The sequence below is a fragment of the Elephantulus edwardii genome, unplaced genomic scaffold (genome assembly GCF_000299155.1).
Source record: "Elephantulus edwardii isolate Elephantulus edwardi_28Jun2011 unplaced genomic scaffold, EleEdw1.0 scaffold00118, whole genome shotgun sequence".
Lineage (NCBI taxonomy): Eukaryota > Metazoa > Chordata > Mammalia > Macroscelidea > Macroscelididae > Elephantulus > Elephantulus edwardii.
In genome coordinates this window covers 2639810-2660067 of record NW_006399868.1, presented here as the reverse complement: position 1 = coordinate 2660067, position 20258 = coordinate 2639810, and the positions used below count along the sequence as shown (strand labels likewise).

The following is a 20258-nucleotide window of genomic DNA, read 5'->3' as shown; positions in this document are numbered from 1 at the left end:
TATAGTTATAATTTCTAATTATTTGTTATTAATTACAGAATTAATTCTGTGCAGGAGGAAGATGGGTAATCTACTCCCATGCGTTTAACTGCATCTGAAAACCCGCTGGAGGGTCAGCAATAAGTCAGTTCCAGTTCTACAGTGATTGCTGCTAGCACATAAAGTTTGTTCTTACTTACTGATCTTGTATCCCAAAACTTTGTTAAACTCGTTTTAGCAGCTTTTTTAGAGAGTCCATAACATTTTCTATACAGACAATCACATCACTGGTAAATAAAGACAAATTAAGTGGATTAAATATTTACTGAGAAGCTACGTGGAAAAAATCTGTCTGTAGAAAGCTACAGGGAAAGAATAAATCTGTAAGTCAATATAATACTAGACTAGAAGACAGAAGGATAAATTGATAAGGAGGCCAATCATAGAGAAAAAGAAAACATCGCATGACAGTTCATAGACATTCTGTTCCCAGAGTTGCCCTTCATTGTCTCTTCACGTTCTCTTCCTGTACTGGGCTATTATCCTTCATCATGCGGTCCAGACAGTTTGGAGGATCCCTTCATTAAGAGTAGATGAGCTTCCAAAGAGAAACAGACATAAAGACACTGACAAGCAAGAGTCTATGGAAAAACGGCCCACTCAGATCAACACCGGTGAATGTTACATTAGTCATGAGTAGATACCAAAGGATTTCAGCTATATGGAGAAATGTCAAATGTGAAACACAGAAACCAATAAATGAGTATGTGACAAAAGGCTTAGAAGAGAAAGCTGAAGAACTGCTTAAAATATGGTTGTGGTGGGAAGCTGGAGAAAAAAACCCTCAGGTTTAAACTGAAATAATAAGAGTTCTAGACCGAACAAAGAGCAAACATAAAGAAAACCATCACAGAAATATTTCAAATAATTTGAATGACTGAAATACCCTGCTTATTAAAGGATGAACAGAAGCTAGAATTGAAAAATGTCAGCTTCTAGATTTAAAAACAAAACCAAACCAACTCCAATGAAAATAAGAACTGTAACATACATTATTGTGGCATTTCACAGTAACTGGCAACAAAGATCAAAAAATAAGTGAAACAAAGAAAAAAGCCAGGAATTATAATGGCATTAGGTATCTATGTAGAATTCTACCAGAATCAAGGTTACAATGGAATGTTTCAGCTCCGAGGAAAATTAACTTACAACCTAATAAGATTCAATACTTATTCACATTGTTTAAGCATGAAGGAAGGCACAAGACAACAGGATCAAGTCTTCAATCTGGTTAGTATAAGTCAAAAGACAATGTAGAACGTTAAAAATCAGGAATACAGGTATTCTACTTAAAGTTAGGGGAGCTCTGGTGGCTTAGTGGAAAGGAATTATGCTGCCAATTCAAAGGTATGCCGTTTGAATGCCTTAGGTGCTCTGTGGGAGAAAGACAGGCAGTCTCCTCTCGTGTGACTGACTTACTGCCTCTGAAAACCCACTGGTCAGCTATGGGTTGGTTCCAACTTGACAATATACAACAGTAACAACTTAAGGGAGATACACACTAAATCTATTAGTTAAGAGAAATGAAAGTAATACTCTTCTGGAATGGGAAATGGCAGATTGAAGATAAGTGGGCAAGGGAATGCGATTAACTAAACTAGTTGAGTATTACTATTTATATGTGTAACGTCAAAGAAAATGGGGAACAGGAAATGAGTAAACTAAGGCAAAAAATGAAAAGAAAAAGCAAGGAAACTTTACCTGATCATCGTTTTCATCTGAAAAGGTTATGGATGTAAGCTTGTAATTATTCTTCAATAAAAATTCGTTAACTAAGAAGTTTAGAGCTCTCTTTTCAAGAGGTTTGATTGGCTCCTGGAGGCAAAAATGAAAGATGCAATCTGTTAAGTTCCCGCTTCAGTGTCTGTGCTCCTATTTTATCAGGAAGATACCTGGAGATCTGCCATTTACTCACCTGAATTTCAGGACTCGATTTGTAATTTTTTCGTTCCTGTAAAGGAACTTCATTCTCTGGGGGAGGAATAAATTGTAAATAACATTTTACTATTTTACCTTTAAAAACATCTCAGCTAAGTCTACATTATTAAAGTAGAAAAAGTCTCAAAAAAAGTTTTATGTACACCACCTGCAGCCTTTGTTAGGTTTGCTCGGAGGGCCTGAATGGTCTCCTTGGCTTTCCGTAGTTCAAACTCCAGGACTGGACAGGGATTTGGAATAAACACACACAGGCATCCAACCAAGAAAAGGGAAACAAAAATAAAAAAATAAAAAGCAAGGATGGGTATGGAAAAAAAATACAATTTGTATTGAAAACAGAAAGCATGCAATCTTTATGAAACTTGTGAACGCATGCAGCAGAGTTGATTTGCAAGCAAACTGGTGAATATTTTCCATAGTTTTAGAATAATTTAGGGGACTACTGATCAGGTGGTCCTGCTGTCTGACAGGGAAAAGCACTACTTAAAAGCAAACTGTGGCATTCTTTGCTCCAGGTAAATAAAAATACTAGTCATCTGGGTAGTTCTACTTTACTCAGTCTACATAAGAAAATACAACAAGATGTATTCAAGTAACAAAATATTTTGGGGGAGAAGATAAAAACAGATGGAGCTCAAGTAACATACTTTAAAAATATTTTAGACATATTTTTATTTAAAAAGTACTTTCAGAATTCTTTATCTAAATGTCATTAATCAATGCATAGAAACAATAGTAAATACATTCCTTCACTAAGATGTTTCACTAAGATATGGTTTAAATACTTAAGATGTGATGGAATGTCGATATATTTTTCTGAAAACGAGTATATAATATACATTACATACATTTTTTTTTAAAAATAGGGCTTTTATACTAGGTTTCACTTTAAAGGTAAAATAAAAGTTTCTCTTTTAATTAAGATAATTCTGGATCAAATGACTGTTCATATTTCCTAAAACTGCAGTTATCCAAGATTAAGTAGCATTTTAAAATTTCTATTAACAACTCTTGAAATAGATTTTTCCATTTTAAGAGGTACTGATAAAATAAAAACTTTTCTTCTTTACCAAGTAGCCTGAGTATAAGATAAATATAATAAATACTGAGGAAGCATTAATAAGCTCTTTAAAATGTCTAGTTATACACACAGTTTAATGATATGCATGTTACTTGGGAAATTATCCTTAAAACATGCATGCTTTTCAACTGTGGTGAAAAAGAAAACTTAGAAACAGGGATTGGGAGCCATCTCAGTGAAATAATGCTCTGAGAAAGTGAAGTGATCTTAAGTACAACTGGGTCTCTGTCAGTATTTGTAGCTATCGAGCTTGGTATAAAAAATAGAAAATTTAATGTTTCATCTTAAAGATGGAAATATTCTCTGAAGGACAAATGGATAAAAAATAAAGGTGTTAAATGAGATATTATCAGAGACAATGAAGCTATAAAATATATGGAAAAATTAAAATTCACTCAGTTTGCAATTTTTCTTTAATACAAAGATGTAACCGAATCATATCTAGTAACATGAAGGCCACTTATCTTGATGCACAGAACTTAAGTGCAGCACCACAGAAGCACAACTAAACATCAGATGACGCTGTATGTTACCATCTCTTTTTTTGGTAGTCAGCAGTGCTGATCTGCAAACATTGCTGTGCAACGAAGTTAAAATTCAGACTCAGGGGAAACTAGCTTTTGTTTAAAGAGATATAAAGTAAAGATAGGCTGACACAGCCACTTGCCCTATTTTAAAAAAATAATTCAAAATTCTAGGCAATTTCTTTATACTTTATACTGAATTGCAGCATAAGTAAACGTAAGTAAAATGAGTAAACGAATAACTTTTAATACAATTTACAGTTTACTAAGTTATTTTACAGAACAATTGCAGATCAGAAGTGCCCTGCACCAGATGACAGAAATATGGAAAAAAGAAAGAAAGAGAAGGAGGGGAAAAAATCAAACTGGTTAAAACACATACTGGGGAAAACTCAAATTCAACTGGCAAAAGTTTAGATGACCAAGAGCAAACACTGAATGATTAAGGCACAGAAAGCCAGAAAAACCCATGTCAGACGGCAAGAAGTTTTATTCCTATGCAAATCTAGACATAAATCACCAAATGCCATTAAATTACCAATGATCTTAAAAGACAGTACTGATCAAAATGAATTCACTCTGCTGCATGTTTCTTAATATATGATACAGATTTTAAAAGACATAGGCATATCTTTTTAAAGTAAATTTCTGTAAAGGCATTGTAAGCATAATCAAATTGCATTTACATGTTAGCTTCAAAGGAAAGGTTTTGAACAATGGTTCTGTGTGCTTACACATGTTTGCATTTAAAACACATCTTTTTTAAAACATATGACTAAAGCTGAAATTAGTTATTCTGTGAAAGGATCAACATATGAAGATTCTTCATGTATTTTTCATATATAAATCTTTCCCCAAAGTATGTGAGGAGCTGTATGTTTTTGAAAAATAAACCAACCAAAACTCTGCTATAATGACCAAAATCCTCACACTCCATTCCCAAACCAGGTGGATATAATTCTTCTGGAATTAAGGAAGCAACCACTGAGGTGATCGTGAACCATATCCGCTGTTAGAGATCTAGGATCCTAACTCCACTGCCCTTCAGCAGCGCTGTAACCTAAATCTTTACAGGCAGAGACTGCTCATCTCTCTCCGAGAATCAGTCATGATTAGGGAAGTATGAGCAATTCAAGATCGCATTTGCCAATACGGGCCAGACAATCCTGGCAAAAAAGACTACACTGGGAAATGGCACAACTACTGCGGAGACAGCAAATAAATGTATTAAATAAATGTTTAATTAAAAAAGAATTATGTTAAAATTAAAACCAGAAATAGGTAATTTTTCACCACCCTAACTCAATTTATCCTTAACATGATCTTGAGTATTTTATAGTTCTACTTCATTGTGGAATGAAATTCAAGAGATTTTGGAAGACATTTTCCATACTCGTGCAAGTCAAGTCTTTCTCCATTTCCATTCATTACTAAAGATCTCTAATCAATAGATCAGAGTCAAGGATTGGGGCCATCCAACTAGTCATGCAAATCTTCTTTCAAATCAGAATTAGATTTATAAGAGATCATGACTTGATAACAAAATACCATTTATTCATCCTTAATAACTTATTTTAGTATCTTGTTCAAACCCACTAGCTGCTCCACAGGTGATAGGTGGGCATTCTTCTCCTGTGAAGACTAAGAGTATCAGAAGCTGGAGGGGGGGCTGCTGTAAGGCAGACTCAACACTGGCAGTAGTTTTAATACTCCAGGAATGTAGAGAAATTTCTGGAACTTCTGTAGAGGAAACACTTTCTTTTCCATTCTCTTAAGAATACGACTTGAAATGAAAAATCCATACCCAAACACAAAAACCCAACGACTGAATTTGGAGAACTCTATCTGCATATAACAGACTTAAGACATGTAGTACTGATAAGTATAATTGCATTCTTAGGACTTTCTCTTAGCTCAATTTAGCAGGAAACTGCTTTCCCACATCTTCTTGCATTACCATTCATCTCCCACTTACTCTTCCATCCCTCACCTCAGAGTTGGTGTTTCCCAGGGAGTCATGCTTGGCTGCTCTGTCCTTACATTACACATCCCACTGGGATGATAACCCTGGGATGCTAATTACCACAAATACCTTGAAGATGCAGACATTTTTATATTCACTTCTCAAGAAATAGATACACTTTAATATCCTTGACATGAGCATTAAATGCTTGTAAACTATGAATCTGACCACTGCTGTTCTCTTAAACCTGCTCCCTATCCCAGCCCAACCCTGGCCTAGTCTTACAGTCTCTTTTCCATAAGTGGCACAACTATCCACTCGGGCCTCCAAAACAGGAAACGTGATTATTCAGCATTCATCCTTGCCTTTACCATCAACTTAATGTCCAAGCTGTATTGATTACAACCCTTAATTAACTGCTGAAATATCACTTATCTCAACTACCTCTGTCATGCCTCAGATCTATAGTTCTCTTATGAATTACTTCAATAGTCTGTCACCAATAAAAAGCCAAAACTCCTGCATAAAACTACAATTTCCCAAACCTCTGATCAGAAGATTCTCTCCTCTTTTATTGTTTTTCCTTTTCTCCCAATGAAACTATTATCATGAAATCTATTTTAGAGAATTTTAACCTAAAGTAGACACAAAACAAACAAAACTTCAATCACTTTTTAACTTAAATAGAACCATGATGTTCTCCCTGTCCTCCACCTCAGTCAACTTTAATTGCACATTAACAGAGAAACCCATTTTCCAAATGCCATGTTCCTTCTTTGTCTCACTGGAGCATCTAACCTAATGCCCACTGCTGCAGTTGACTCTCTCTCTCAGTGGCTCTGCAGGACAAAGCGGAACTGCTCCACAGGGTGTCCACAGTACACCTTCTGCAGAAGCAGACTGTCTGGTCTGCTCCAAACATGCCAAGAGCTTTCACAGCGCTGTCTTTTGCCCCTGGGGTCTCCTCCAACTCCTCCTCTGAATAGGCTCAGTTCAAATATGACTTCCTTTCTGATACTTTCCTACTAAACTAATAAAATGAGCTTTTTATTCTGGTTCAAGAAGCACTTGTAGCTTGTATATGTTTATATATTACAGATAGTTACATGTTGCAACATATATTTCTTGAGAGTATTATCTATTTTATTTCTGTGTAACTAGTGTCTTACAGGGTATCTAAACATGGCAGATGCTGAAAATGTCCACATGGATTACAGGACAGTCCCAAAATCAGACTACAGATACCCTGGTGACCAATCAGAAAACGCAAAAATGTCAGTGGTATCTTGTACTTCCATTCAGTAATACTAGCTTTGTGTAATAGTATAGAAAATCCTTGACTGTCAAAACCCAGCTGTGTCAAGTTTATGTTAATTGGATGTCTGCTACTGCTAAATAATTTTACATAATATCTTACATATTATATGAAAAATAAATACAGATGTGGGAAAGAACATAAAATGAAAAGCTTTTAAAACGTTACTTCTTTTGAAGGACAGTGGCTATGTAAAAAGTCTCGGAATGAAGAAGACACTATCCTGCTCTCCACATGCACTGAGGGTACAGATGGGGCAGAGAAGCAGCCTGACTGTGCAGAAGATACACCATGGGCGCTACAGTGAAAACCACTGAGCCTCTGGTCCTGCAGTTTACTACATGGAAGCTAGGGGGCAAACTTCTCAAGCTAGGTAAGACATCTATAAAATAAGCATGACCTATTTTGCAGGACGGTTAATATAAGTAATTATTATATATAAAATAGCTAGCATAGTCCTGGGGCACAAAGCAGAGGCTCAAAAACATGAGTTTCTTCAGAGAGCAATCCCTCTTTGAAGAGAAAACTAAAAAAATTAAAAAAAAATCCAGATCTATAAACACAGAGGAAGATGGTAAAAGTGACCCTGAAAACAAATGTGTCTCCTAAAGAGCACAGGCTGCTGAAACATTGAAAAAGAACCGGTATTTCTCTGATGGGGCAATCAATGAACCCTTGACCATCCGTAACCACTCTGCTATTAAGAAGGAAAAAAAATTAACGCTTTTAGATGCTTCTTCACTCTTAGGGAGGTGCACACGTAATGTAATGAGACAGAAGGTACTCTAGTGCTGTGGTCTGCAATATACGGCCCTGCTATCTAAAAGGTCCTGTCTCTGGAGCATTGAATTCACCAGCAGCTCCCATAGAAGCTGATGGGCGGTCTACTCCACAGAGATTTCCAACCTCCGAGACTCACTGGAAGGCCACAGTCAGTGGGCATCAGTTTGACTGTAGGGTGTTTGGCTTGGGGGTTTTAACAACAGATGACAATTAATTTTTTTGTGCATTATTTTTTATAAGCTTTCAATGTATTCTGATATGTTTTAAAGTTCCTAACAGAGTCAAAAGCATTTTTGGAAATGAAAATTTTAAGTGTTTTTTTGAAACTCTTTTATAGCTTCATCTATACCATATGAACTCATTTGTTTTTTAAAAAAGGATATGGTACAAGAGCACTGACAATTTGAAAGCTATTATCTTGGGGTAAAAAGTAGGCTCTTCTACTTCCAGTGAGTATGAATGATGACAGGGGTTCTTCTGTGAGCATACGCTCATCACTTGCTGTCATCAAGTTGCAGCCGACTCATCGCTGACTCTCAGAAGGTCTCTGAGGCTGTAAATCCTACAGGGGATTTACACCTTTCTCCTGTGGAGTCGCTGCCAGAGACGTGCAGCCTTTGGGTGAACAGTTTAACTTCTGATGGAAAATGTCACCAGAGCCACCCAAGGACACTCTGATAACTAAAAATTATTTTATTACTACAAACACAGTACAGTCTTCATTTCAATATTTGCTATTCACTATCTGGCATTTGTCTGTATGTCTGGACAGACACCCTTGGCTAGAAGGTTAGGCTGGTTGTCTTTATGGAAGCAGATTTCCAGGCCTGGCTCTTCAGTGGTGTCCCTGGTGGGTTCCAACCACCAACCTTTCAGGGAGCAGCTAAGTGCAGACAGCTGTGCCACTCAGAGCTTCACGGTATATACTTCAGTTTCAAAATGTAAGGCCTAAATCACCACATATGTAGCTTCTTTTACTCTTAGGTAAGCTGGTGCTTTCTTTAGGTCCTCCACTTTTCTTCATTCTTCTCTTTCTGCTCTACTTTTCTTAATGAGCTCATTAACTGACTCTGTATCAAAAAAGTTTGAATCGGTCAAACTTTCATTTTCTAGTTCTAATAAAATACTGGAAGGGAAAGAAAATGTTATATAAATAATGACATACAGACAGAAAGTTCTATCTTCTCCCTTTCTACCTAACTTGCCATGAATAATTAAGAGACTGAACAACTAATTATTATAAATTTTAACTAAACACTTTGCTTTTTATCAAGAGATCATGAGGATGGCACAGTGTAAGTTAAGGCTCAGATTTGTTGTTCATTGGATCAGAGTTTTATTTATTAGGCCTCTAACAACAAGAATCAGAAGTACTAACATAGCTAAGTAACAAGAACACTAATGAAACTCTTGAATTTCAGTAAGTGTAAAAGGTAAATTCTAAATGTTAGTAAAAGAAAGAACATAATGTGACTAATTTCTAGGTAGGAGTAACTTCCAAATACGTAACAACTTATATTATAAATTAACAAATAAAGATATGTATGGTTATTCTGCTAGTTAAACTGCAGATTTACTATCTAATCTCAAATATATATTACTATTTATCAAGTGAAATAATTATGACAACTTATTGTTATTAAAATAATCCCAACTGATTTGCGAATTTTTATACTATTGCTGTTAACAGTTTTCATACAACTGTCAATGTTTTTAGTTAATAGAACTTGACACAAGGAAACACATTATTCTAGTTTACTTCTCCAAAGAATTGATGATTCTTGTTTATACTGTGGAGTACATTCCTTGGTGCTAGTTAAACTAAAAACAATCAAATAATTTTCTTTCTAACATAAAGTTATTTGAGATATTAAAATAGCCTGCCTCTATTATCAATCAAGGAATAAAACCATATATTAGAATGTCATAAATATTTAGGTCAACCTAATTCTTTATGCTAAGAAGTAGTGTATCTGTGCAATCTGATGGTGACGTGAACCCACTGTGCTACTGAAGTCTCACATAATCCCCACAAATGCTTCATCTTCCTCATCAGCACAAAAGGAAAGAGGAGAATTCTAGAACTCTTTATGAATTCATACACATTTAAGATAGTGCTTAAAAAGGAACAAATGTTGCTTAAAAATTAGCACTTATTTTTCTTCAAAATGAAGGAGCTCTGATGGCATAGCATTCTAAATGTTGGGCTATTAACCAAAATGTCAGTGGTCAGAACCCACCAGTCACTCTGCAGGAGAAACAGTGGTCAGAACCCACCTGTCAATCTGCAGGAAAAAGATGAGCAAGTTAAATTCCATAAAGACTTAGTGCCTTGGAAACACTAAGGGGATGTTCTGATCTTCCCTGCAGGTAATACATGTCAGAACAGACTCAAAGGCAGTGCTACTGGTTTGGGGTTTTTTTCATGAGTATGACAAGAAGGATGGGCAGTCTCCTCCCACGTGATTAACTTCCTCTGAAAACCCACTGGTGGTTTAGCAATGGGTGTGTTACAACCCGATAGTACTCCACAACAACATGACAAGTAAACATGTGGTGGATTTTAACATGCTACCTTAAAAAAAGGAAGACAAATTCAACAGAATTAGGTAAGAAGGGAAGTCCCTACACCCACTGTATCCATATATCCCACATGACATCTCTACTGTTCCAAGAGTACCCACTATTCTGAATAGATAAGAGTCCAAAATGTGATCTCTTCCAGAATCAGAGTCCTAGGTAAGCTACAGTTCCTATGAGCCATTTAACAATGTCGGTGGTAGGTACCACAGCCTAGAGAGACCAAAAGGTACAAAACGACAGGCACTTAGAGAGCTGGGGCTACTACACCGGAGAATCCTAGGGTGGATACTCAGCAGAATCCAACAAGGCTTGCCTGGTGCAGATAGTACACTGAATACAAACAGGTCCTCTCAAGGTGTCAAGACCCAGTGTCAATGATCAGGACATGGAGTAGAGAGGAGGAAAGAGACTACAATGAGAAACAATTAGGAAGAATGTTAGCCTTCCTGTTGGAATAGGCAGGGTTCAGGAGCTCTCTGTTGTACCATCTATGTTCTTCTTGTTGTTGTTGATTGCCTTCAAGTCGAGCATGACTCATAGCAACCCAATGAACAGAAGGCCTGAAGCCCCTCTACAACTATCAACATTTAACATGCCTCCAGAAACTCTATGAACCAAATATGAGTTCTTTGTCTTCTGGCTCACAGAAATGCCAAGAGGAGGCTTTCCTGCAGAAAGGGTTTAACAGTGGAGGCATAGACCAGGAACTCAAGGCATTGGCTTTATACACCAAACAACATGGAAGTGTTTCAATCACTTTTTAACTAGTGCCAATAGAGTTGTACTGGTATAGAATGCTAGAATCCTCTCCTTGAAGAATCAAAAGAATGAAGGTCAGGTCCAATTAACTTTGAGCTATACAATGGCGAACCTAAAACTGGCAACTGTATAATGTTGGCTGCAAGCAGAATGCAGTAAACTGTATGTGCACATAACCAGAAATCTACAGAGCCACTAAAGAAGGAGCTGGAGGGTGGGAATGTTCCTTCAGCCAAATAGGAAAATAACTTTGTACAATAACTATATACTATATCCATACACCAAATCATAGAAGTCAAAATTCTACCCATTCTATTATTTCTTGAATGCCAAAGAAACTGTTTGTCTTTACAATCTTACTCACCTGCCACTTTCTCATCAGTTTCTCTGTTACCATCATCTGAATATCTTGCAAAGTCTAAGGAGTCAAGGGTACTGATGCTTCCAGCTCGATCTATAATAAAGAGGGAGGGGAAATCAATGAATGAAATGAAGTTTTTATTTGACAACTGGAATTCAGTTACCAATAATTCCCAGCTACTAAAATGATGACCCTAAGGTCTAGGAATTCTATTAAAACACTAAGGTAAAATGTTCCTAGTAATTAAGTTACTTTAAAATAACATGTTGTTGTTGTTGTTATGTGCCGTCGAGTCGCCTGCGACTCATAGCGACCCTATGTACAACAGCCCTAAACTCTGCTCTGTCCTGTGCCAATCGCACTGTCTCTGACACTCCCATCCCAATTATCCCAGTCGCTGAATCAATCCACCTCATAGAGGGCCTTCCTCTCCTGCGCTGTCCCTCCACCCTCCCAAGCATGATGTCCCTCTCTAAGGACTGGTCTCTGTTCACAACATGTCCAAAGTAAGTTAGACGGAGCCTCAGAATCCTTGCCTCCAAGGAGCCACCCGGTTTAACCCTTTCCAGGACAAATCTGTTTGTTTTCCTAGCAGTCCATGGTATTCTCAATACTCTTCTCCAGCACCACAGCTCAAAGGCATCAATTCTCCTTCTATCCTCCTTGGTCACTGTCTAACTCTCTGATGCATAACAAGTGATTGCGAAGACCATAGCCTGTATCAGACGCACCTTAGTCTCCAGAGAGACATCATTGCTCTTCAGCACTTTGGAGAGGTCCCTAACAGCAGACTTTCCCATGGCAATGCGCCTTTTAATTTCCTGGCTGCTGGTGCCAAGACTGTTGACTATGGAGTCAAGCAAACTAAAGCTCTGAACAATCTCAATCTCTTCACCATCCATCCTGATGCTGCCAATTGGTCCAGTGGTGAGAATCTTTGTCTTCTTGACATTGAGCCTCAATCCATACTGAAGGCTGCAGTCCTTGACCCTCTGCAGCAAGCGCTTCAGGCCCTTCTCAGTTTCAGCAAGCAGGGTTGTGTCATCTGCATAACGCAGATTGTTGATAAATCGTCCACCAATCTTGACCCCACATTTCTCCTCATAGAGCCCAGCCTCCCGGATAATCTGTTCTGCATATAGGTTGAAAAGGTATGGAAATAGGATGCATCCCTGGCGTACGCCCTTCCCAATTTTGAACCATGCAGTGTTCCCTTGCTCTGTTGTGACGACTGCCTCCTGGTCCAAGTATAAGTTTCGCATTAGAACGATCAAGTGTTCTGGGATTCCCATTCTTCTCAGAGTCAGCCACAGTTTGTTATGATCTACACAGTCAAATGCCTTTGCGTAGTCAATGAAACACAGATAGACATTCCTCTGGTATTCCCTGCTTTCAGCCAAGATCCATCTAACATCAGCTACAATATCTCTAGTACCACGGCCCCTTCTGAAACCAGCCTGGACTTCTGGTAGTTCTCTGTTGATGTGCTGTTCCAGTCATTTTTGGATAATCTTCAGTAAAATCTTGCTTGCAGGTGAAATCAGTGAAATTGTTCTGTAGTTTCCACATTTGGTTGGGTTGCCTTTCTTTGGGATAGGAACAAATATTGATCTCTTCCAGTCAGTTGGCCAAGTGGTCGTTCTCCAGATAAAATAACATAGGTGAAAAAAAAATAAAATAAAAATAACATAGGTGTTACCTGACCATACATGCAGGACAAGCAATCCTGATTAAGGCAAAAAACTGAACTGAAATGTCAATTACCACCTAAGAGAGTTTATAGTTCTGTCTAAACAAGATAATTAAAGGAAAAAAGAAACCAAAACCAACACTCTGCAAAAGGAATAAAGCAAAATCAAGTCTCTGTAATAATACTGTCTCCATTACAATCAGAAATTATTTAATAGAAAAGAATCGAGAATATATGACCTAGTTTTAAGTTCATAAACAAATTAGTATCTAAGTGAATTAAAAATATTTATAAACGAATTTAACAAGAAGTTCAAATCACAAAGAATATGAAAAACAATGCCACGGAGAGATGACTGTTTTACATCCAATAAAATGTCCTAAAAAGCCCCATGGGCAAAGTGACTAAGGGCTGGACAATTATCTGAAATGTGAGAGGTCGACACGCACAGAGGACTCTGCAAGTACAAGACCTGACAATCTGTTTCCATCGAGATTGCAGCTTAGAAAATTCTATGGGGCAGTTCTGCTCTGTTACATGGGTTTGTGACCTTAGGGCACCTAATAAAAGATATATAAAAATAAAGTAAGAGAGACAGAAAATAGTAAGTGTTGGAAATAGAAAAACTAATTCTCATACGTGGCTAATGGGAATGCAAAATAGCTCAATCAATATAGAAAACAGAAGGGCAGTTCCTTAGAAAGTTAAACAGATTTACCATATGACTCACAACTCTAACCCTAGGTAAAAATGAACCAAGAGAAAGGCTACTGAAGCAAAACACAAATAATTACCAGTACCTACAGAAATGTTACATTGCTTCCCCTGTCTTTGAGGATAACATAGAGGAAGAATGGGAATCCCAGAAGAATATTTAATGGTGCTAATGAGAAACCTCTACAAAGACCAAGAAGTAGCTATCTGAACAAGAGAACACTGCATGACTTAAAATCAAGAAGTGTGCATCAGGGTTGTATTCTTTGAGCGTACCTATTCAATCTATACGCTGAGCAAATCATTCAAGAAACTGGACTATATGAAGAATGTGGCATCAGCATTGGAAGATGATTCCTCAACAACCAGCTTTATGCAGATGACACAAATCTTGCTTGGAGAAAGTGAAGGCAACTTGTACTACTTTCAAAATCAAGCTTGTCTTCCAATGCACTCTGGGGAAAGGTTTGAACCACCAACTTTTTGACTAGCAGTCAAGTACTTAACTATTTGGGCCAAGTAGGATGAATACTTAACTAATATTTTGTTGTTACAACAGACTTCATTCTTTTACTCCTGACTTTAACAGAATGTTGCATGTAACACCAGCTGTTACTTTGAGACATATTTTTTGTTAGTATCTACTTAGTGATATTTTACTAAGCCTTTCTCCCTCCCCTAATATTTAATGTACATGCCCAGATGAGAGTGTGTTTAGTCATGATGCATTTTTTTCACCTACAGTATTATTTATCTGAGTTTTTCCAAAGTTAAATTTTCAATTTGTAATTATTATAGTAGCTGTAAAAGTACATTTCCTTTTTGGCCTTCCAAACGTTTAAGCCAAAACTATGCGAGAGGAAAAGTTCTGGTAACTTTTTAAGCACTATACTTGTACACAAAAGAAAAAAACCCCTTTAATTCATATATTGCATTTTATCAAGGAAAAATATTTATGAAGTTAATTTTAACTCTGACTGGAGCACTTTAAAATGGGTTTTTAAAGAAAAATGTATATTGGATTTTTGGGAATTTTTATTAATATGCATATAATTATTCATATACATTGTGTTTCATTCATTGTACACTGGCTTTTAATGCTACTAAGAGGTACTAGAACATCAATGCTGCTTTAGATTTATCATCATTTTTCTTGGAAAAACAAATGGTTTTTGTGTTCTAAATCCTCTAGTATAAAAGAGGAAGAACCAGGAAAAAAATTTTTTTTTAAAAAGAAAAAAGCTATCATATTCTGATATGAAGTGCTTTAACCACAAAACATTTTTTTAAACCATCCCAGATATTTGTGGAACAATTCACTTTATAACTAAAAAAAATTAATGATCAAGGGCTTTCATCATAGTTGGCAAACCAGTAAATCTTGTTCATAAATTTTATCAGGTCAAAATTAAATCTACCATACACAGTGTGACTATAAGGCAGGCAGACTGATTTTATAATTTGCACGTTATTGTTGTATACCATAGTGTTGGAACCAACTCATAGTTGATCCTCCACAGGGTTTTCCACAGTTGATCCCACTGCATGGGAAGTGACAGTCCATCCATCTTCCTTGGAGGATTCAAATCATGTGCTTTTGAGATTGCAGGACTAGGCCACCAGAGCTCTACATATAGCAAGTGATATTTACATGTTACCTTTTAGTGCTACTGACTGAATGAACATCTGCTAAAGTTAAAAAATTAGTCTCAGATCCTTTTGTGTGTTTGTGTAAAGTATGATGTTGTTGTTGCCGTCAAGTCAAGCATGATTCATAGTGACTCCATGAATGAATGCCTTTCTATAACTATCGTCATTTCTCTAATTTCATAGAGTTTCCATAGGCATGTGGTTTAGGAAGTGGATTATGTAGTACTTTAAAAATGAAATGCATCAGTAAAGTTGACTATTAAAGAAAACCCATTACCACTGAGTTCTCTACTGGCTTTCTTCTTTTTTTTTTAAATTATTTTTTTTTAATTATTTTGTGTGTGTGTACCGTCAAATCAGATCTGACTGGTACAGGAGGAGATTGCCCCTCCTTTTCCAGCAGAGCATCTGGTGGATTCAAACTGTGCACCTCTGGGATTGCAGTGCAGGTTCTTGCCACTAGGCCATCAGAGCTTGCCTCTACTGGCTTTCTGAGGCTCCAAATCCTCACAGGGGAAGAATGCTCATCTTTGTTCCATGAAGCAGCTTGGGGGATTTCAACTGTTGACCTTTTGGTTAGCAGGCCTGTGCACTGCACCTACCCAAGCAGAACTTGACCATGAGCGCTCTGGCTGATTCAAGCACTTACTAAGCAATCACTGCCTAGCTGTTATGTGCTGCCGAGTTGATTCAGGCACAAAGTGACCCCATGCGACCCAGGAGAACTACCCTATAGAGAGGGCTTCCTAGGCTTTGTCTTTATGGGGCAGATCACCTGCCCTATTTTCTGGTAGAAGCATTGGTGGACTTGAATCACTGGGTCTTAACAATATCCAAAAAGGTTACTCTGCCAGGCTTTTCCCACATGAAAAAGCTAACAGGAGTAAGATTAAGTTGGTATAATATAACATAACATTGAAACCAGTACTTCAGAGCTCTCCCTTTCATGCAGGCCTCAAGTTCATGAAGGCCAGAGTGAAACAACTCTCAGCTCCCACTACTCAAGGTCAGCTTTGACATGGATGCCCAGAGAAGGCAGCTCCCTTGGTTACTTCTCAACTTTTCAGTTCCTGAAAGGAAGAACTGGAAACATTTAAGAACAAACATGCTAGGTCAGAGGGAAAGAGGCCAATTCCTGGGTATCCAGGATCTAGCTAGCTTTCTTTTCCTAACAGGGGTGAGGAGCTGGCTTTTACTTCTGTCAACTGTGAACAAGCTGTATTTTAAAAAAATTGTGATTGAAAAGTAAAAGTTTACAAAGGAAATTGGTTTTCCATTCAGCTTTCATACCTTCATAACAATGCCTACAACATAATCCCATTTCTTCCCTGTAATTCTAATTCCATTAATCCTTCTGTCCACTCCTTCCAGACTTTAAGGCTTTATCCTGCAACAAATTCTATGCTTTTCACTGTGCTTGGCTGGTTATTCTACAGCAGCGAGTACCTTCTAGGTGTACTGGTCACTTCTAGAGCTGTTTACCATCTAGCTAAACAGTTGAGACCTGGAAAGGAAGGTGGTGGGGGGAAGGCTGTGGGAATGTGGCTGGGAAGTGGGGTGTGAGCTACAGTTTAAAAGGGTAACAAAAGTCATAGTGTTGAGGGGTTTCATCAGACCAATGAACCTGATGTCTTTTTTTATTTTTAATGTTTGGGGGAATAAGTCATACTTTATTTTCATTTCTTCCATTTCAATGTTAGGGCCCACTTTCACGAACTCCTGTTTGAAACATTACAGAAGCAGAGGGAATATGAGAGAGAGTTCACACCCCTTATTTCGGCAGATGATAAAACTGAAGCACATATTCACTCTGTGAATATTTACTAACCCCCACTCTGGCTAGTAAATATTGGTGGTACGGCATATAAAGATAAAATTCAGTCAGACTTCGTCCTTGGCTTGAAAAATGCAGACAAGTCATAGGAGTCAAGTCATGCACACAGATTACCATAATACAATCAGATAAAATGTTAATGATTTAAAACTTAATCTGTGAGCAAGCTAGCATAAGAATTCAAGTCTCCCAGTTCGTAGTCCACTGTTTCCTCTTGGCTACATAAATCCTTAGTTATACTTCAAAGACAAAAAATTAGGTGATTGCTGCAACTTTTACTCTCTTAAATTAAAATCTGTCCAACTGTTTTCTCTAAAGCTAGATTATTTTCCCATATGAATGACTGCCAGGTAAGGAAGAGGACTACTATTAACAAAAGCAGTAGTTATTATCAACACTGCTTGACTACTTATTCAAGAAACCTGATGCAGACAACTTTATTTAACTATGCAAGAATTATGATTGTGTGCATTTCACAGAAAAAACGAGGGACTTACCCAGAGCCAGGTTCCTAGGAAGAGGAACAGAAATAGAAGCTCAAGCTGACACCAAGCCCTGAGTTCTACACCACTGTTTGTTGTTATATGCTGTGTTACGTGTTGTTCTGAGTGGGAACTAACAGCTGCTCCTCCCATAGGTGTACAGAGGCTATTCATTAGGATTAGTCATTTCACAAACCTAACTGCAATTAATTTCCTAAGTGGCACACATGAAAACTACCAGGAAGTGTAGTTTCAGAAGTTTCAAGAGCAATATGTGCTGTAACAAAGCCCTGGTGGCACAATGGTTAGGCACTCAGCTGCTAACAGAAAGGTGGACTCCCTCTCCCCCAGCTGCTCCCCACAAGACTGTCTGCTCCAGTAAAGATCACAGCTCAGGACAGCCCTCGGGCCGTCTACTCTGTCACATGAGGCTGCTGAGTCAGAACTGATGCTACCAGAACTAACAACACGGTTACAACATAGTGGGAACTTTCGGGAACATTAGCCCCAGGAACATAAGTTAGACCATAAGGTTTCACACAGTCAGGAAAGAAAGGATAAGTAGTCCAAGAGAAGCAAACATGTGAATTAAAGCACCAAGTCAGGCAAATACAAAGCACGTTTAAGGGACACTTGGTAAATGCGAGGAGAATTCAAGTTTTCCATATGGACAACATGGTTGAAAAGGCAGACAGTAGTAAAACCATTTAGGGAACTTTAAGTATATCTGAAGTATCCTATTTTTAAAACTCATCTTTATCACAAACCGCAAAAACAAGAAAAATAATTCCTAAATAAATTTAGAAATACTTTTGCCTGTTTATATAAATACATATATGAACAACTTGCAACTAAAACAGGAAAAACCTGGAAAAGTTACTTTGGACCAAAGGAAACAATATTAAAATATTTCAGCTGGAATGATGGGTATATTGTTTAAAATGATTCAATAAATAAAAAAAATACAACTTTTCTGTAAACTTTTGCCAAAATCACAGTAAGATAAAGTTTTAAAAAATGAAAAAAAAAAACCAAAAAAAAAAAAACCCAACACACCAAAATTATGAATGTCAGAGACAATGAGGTTGGCTCAAGACAGAGGAGGGTTCAGACCTGTTGTATATGTTATGAGTAGTGTATGGACTCCACAGCACATACCAACACAACAACAACAACAACGTTAAAGCCACAAGAACCAGTTACAAAGCTGACAGTCCAGATGTCAGCTAAAGTGAAGAACTGAGGTCAGTCATACTAGATTCAATAGCACCCATTAACTACAACCACATTAAGCAACCTTACCCACCTACAACAAGACAAGCTGGTTTCAAAATCAAATGACATTTCTAACTACTGCAGATTTTTTTAAGATCCTAGGTGGGAAAATCTAGAAGGCAGCTACACCCATGACTGAAACTCTTCCTGGAGACTTTGCCATGCTCTAGGATTAGAAAAGAGGCTAGTGAAGCAATGCAGACGGCTTTAAGACTGAAAGAGAGGACAGGCTCATACGATATGGCCTTGTCAGGTTACTTCATTCACACAGACGTTTTGGTTCCTCTTCAACACAGTCATCTATTAATATAGGTGACTGACTGTACCTGGTTGGCACAGATCCTGGTCCACTCCTAGATATATACACAAGAAACCTCAAAGAAGCGACACCAGCATACTTGTACTTCACTGCGGCACTATTCACCAACATCTATAAGGTGGAAATAGCCTAAATATCCATTAATAGATAAAATGGATAACTAAAACATGGTACACCAACACAATGGAATATTATAAAGTCATCAAGAAATCCTGATAAATAATACAACACAGACCCTGAAAACATTATGCTTAGTATAATAAATCAGTCACAAAATATTATTCCAGTTGTATGAAATAGCTAAAACAGGAAAATGTATACAAACCAAAGTACATTAGTGGTTGTCAGGGATGGTAAGGTGGTCATTACTTTAGGAAGTTCTGAGTCTTTAAGAATGATGGAATAATAATGGTGATGGTAGAATATGTGATGATTATAATTAATGTCACTAAACAGTACATATAAAAAATGCTGAAATGGCAAATGGTTTGTTAAAAATACACTTACCACAAATAACAATTCACAAAGAGGTACACAAGAGTTACAGACAACTTTAAAACCATTATTGTAGAATGAGTATGATGACTCAAGGTGGAGGGTGGAAGCAGAGGGATGCGGATGTGCCGGGGAGTGGGAGATTAATCACGGGGCTGTACAATTTAATGGGGGTGGGAGGGAGGAGTTAAGGGAAATAGGAAGAATCTGGTCTGGAAAACAAAAAAACAATGTATTCAAATTTTGTAAATAAACTAATAATTTAAAAAAGTAATAAACAATTGATGAAAAGATGCAACCTTGATGCATATCTTTCCTGGTTTCAATGACTTTTAATTTTCTTCGATTTCTAGGTTGTTTCAATGACTTTTAATTTTCTTAGCTTTTAATTTTCTTCGATTTCTAGGTTGTTTCAATGACTTTTAATTTTCTTAGATTTCCACCTTCCAGTGA

The 20258-nt window shown here is 37.3% G+C and overlaps 1 protein-coding gene across 1 annotated transcript in view; it reads right to left on the bottom strand.

Annotated features, from left to right (window-relative positions):
* Window positions 1-20258, bottom strand: part of KIAA1468 (KIAA1468 ortholog) — a 102542-nt gene that overhangs the window by 73362 nt on the left and 8922 nt on the right. Inside the window, exons 2-5 of the mRNA XM_006892755.1 lie at window positions 11350-11439; window positions 2126-2197; window positions 1955-2010; window positions 1741-1854 (exon numbers count right to left, since the gene is read on the bottom strand). Coding sequence (XP_006892817.1) covers window positions 1741-1854; window positions 1955-2010; window positions 2126-2197; window positions 11350-11439 — 332 coding nt within the window. The remainder of the gene's footprint in view (window positions 1-1740; window positions 1855-1954; window positions 2011-2125; window positions 2198-11349; window positions 11440-20258) is intronic.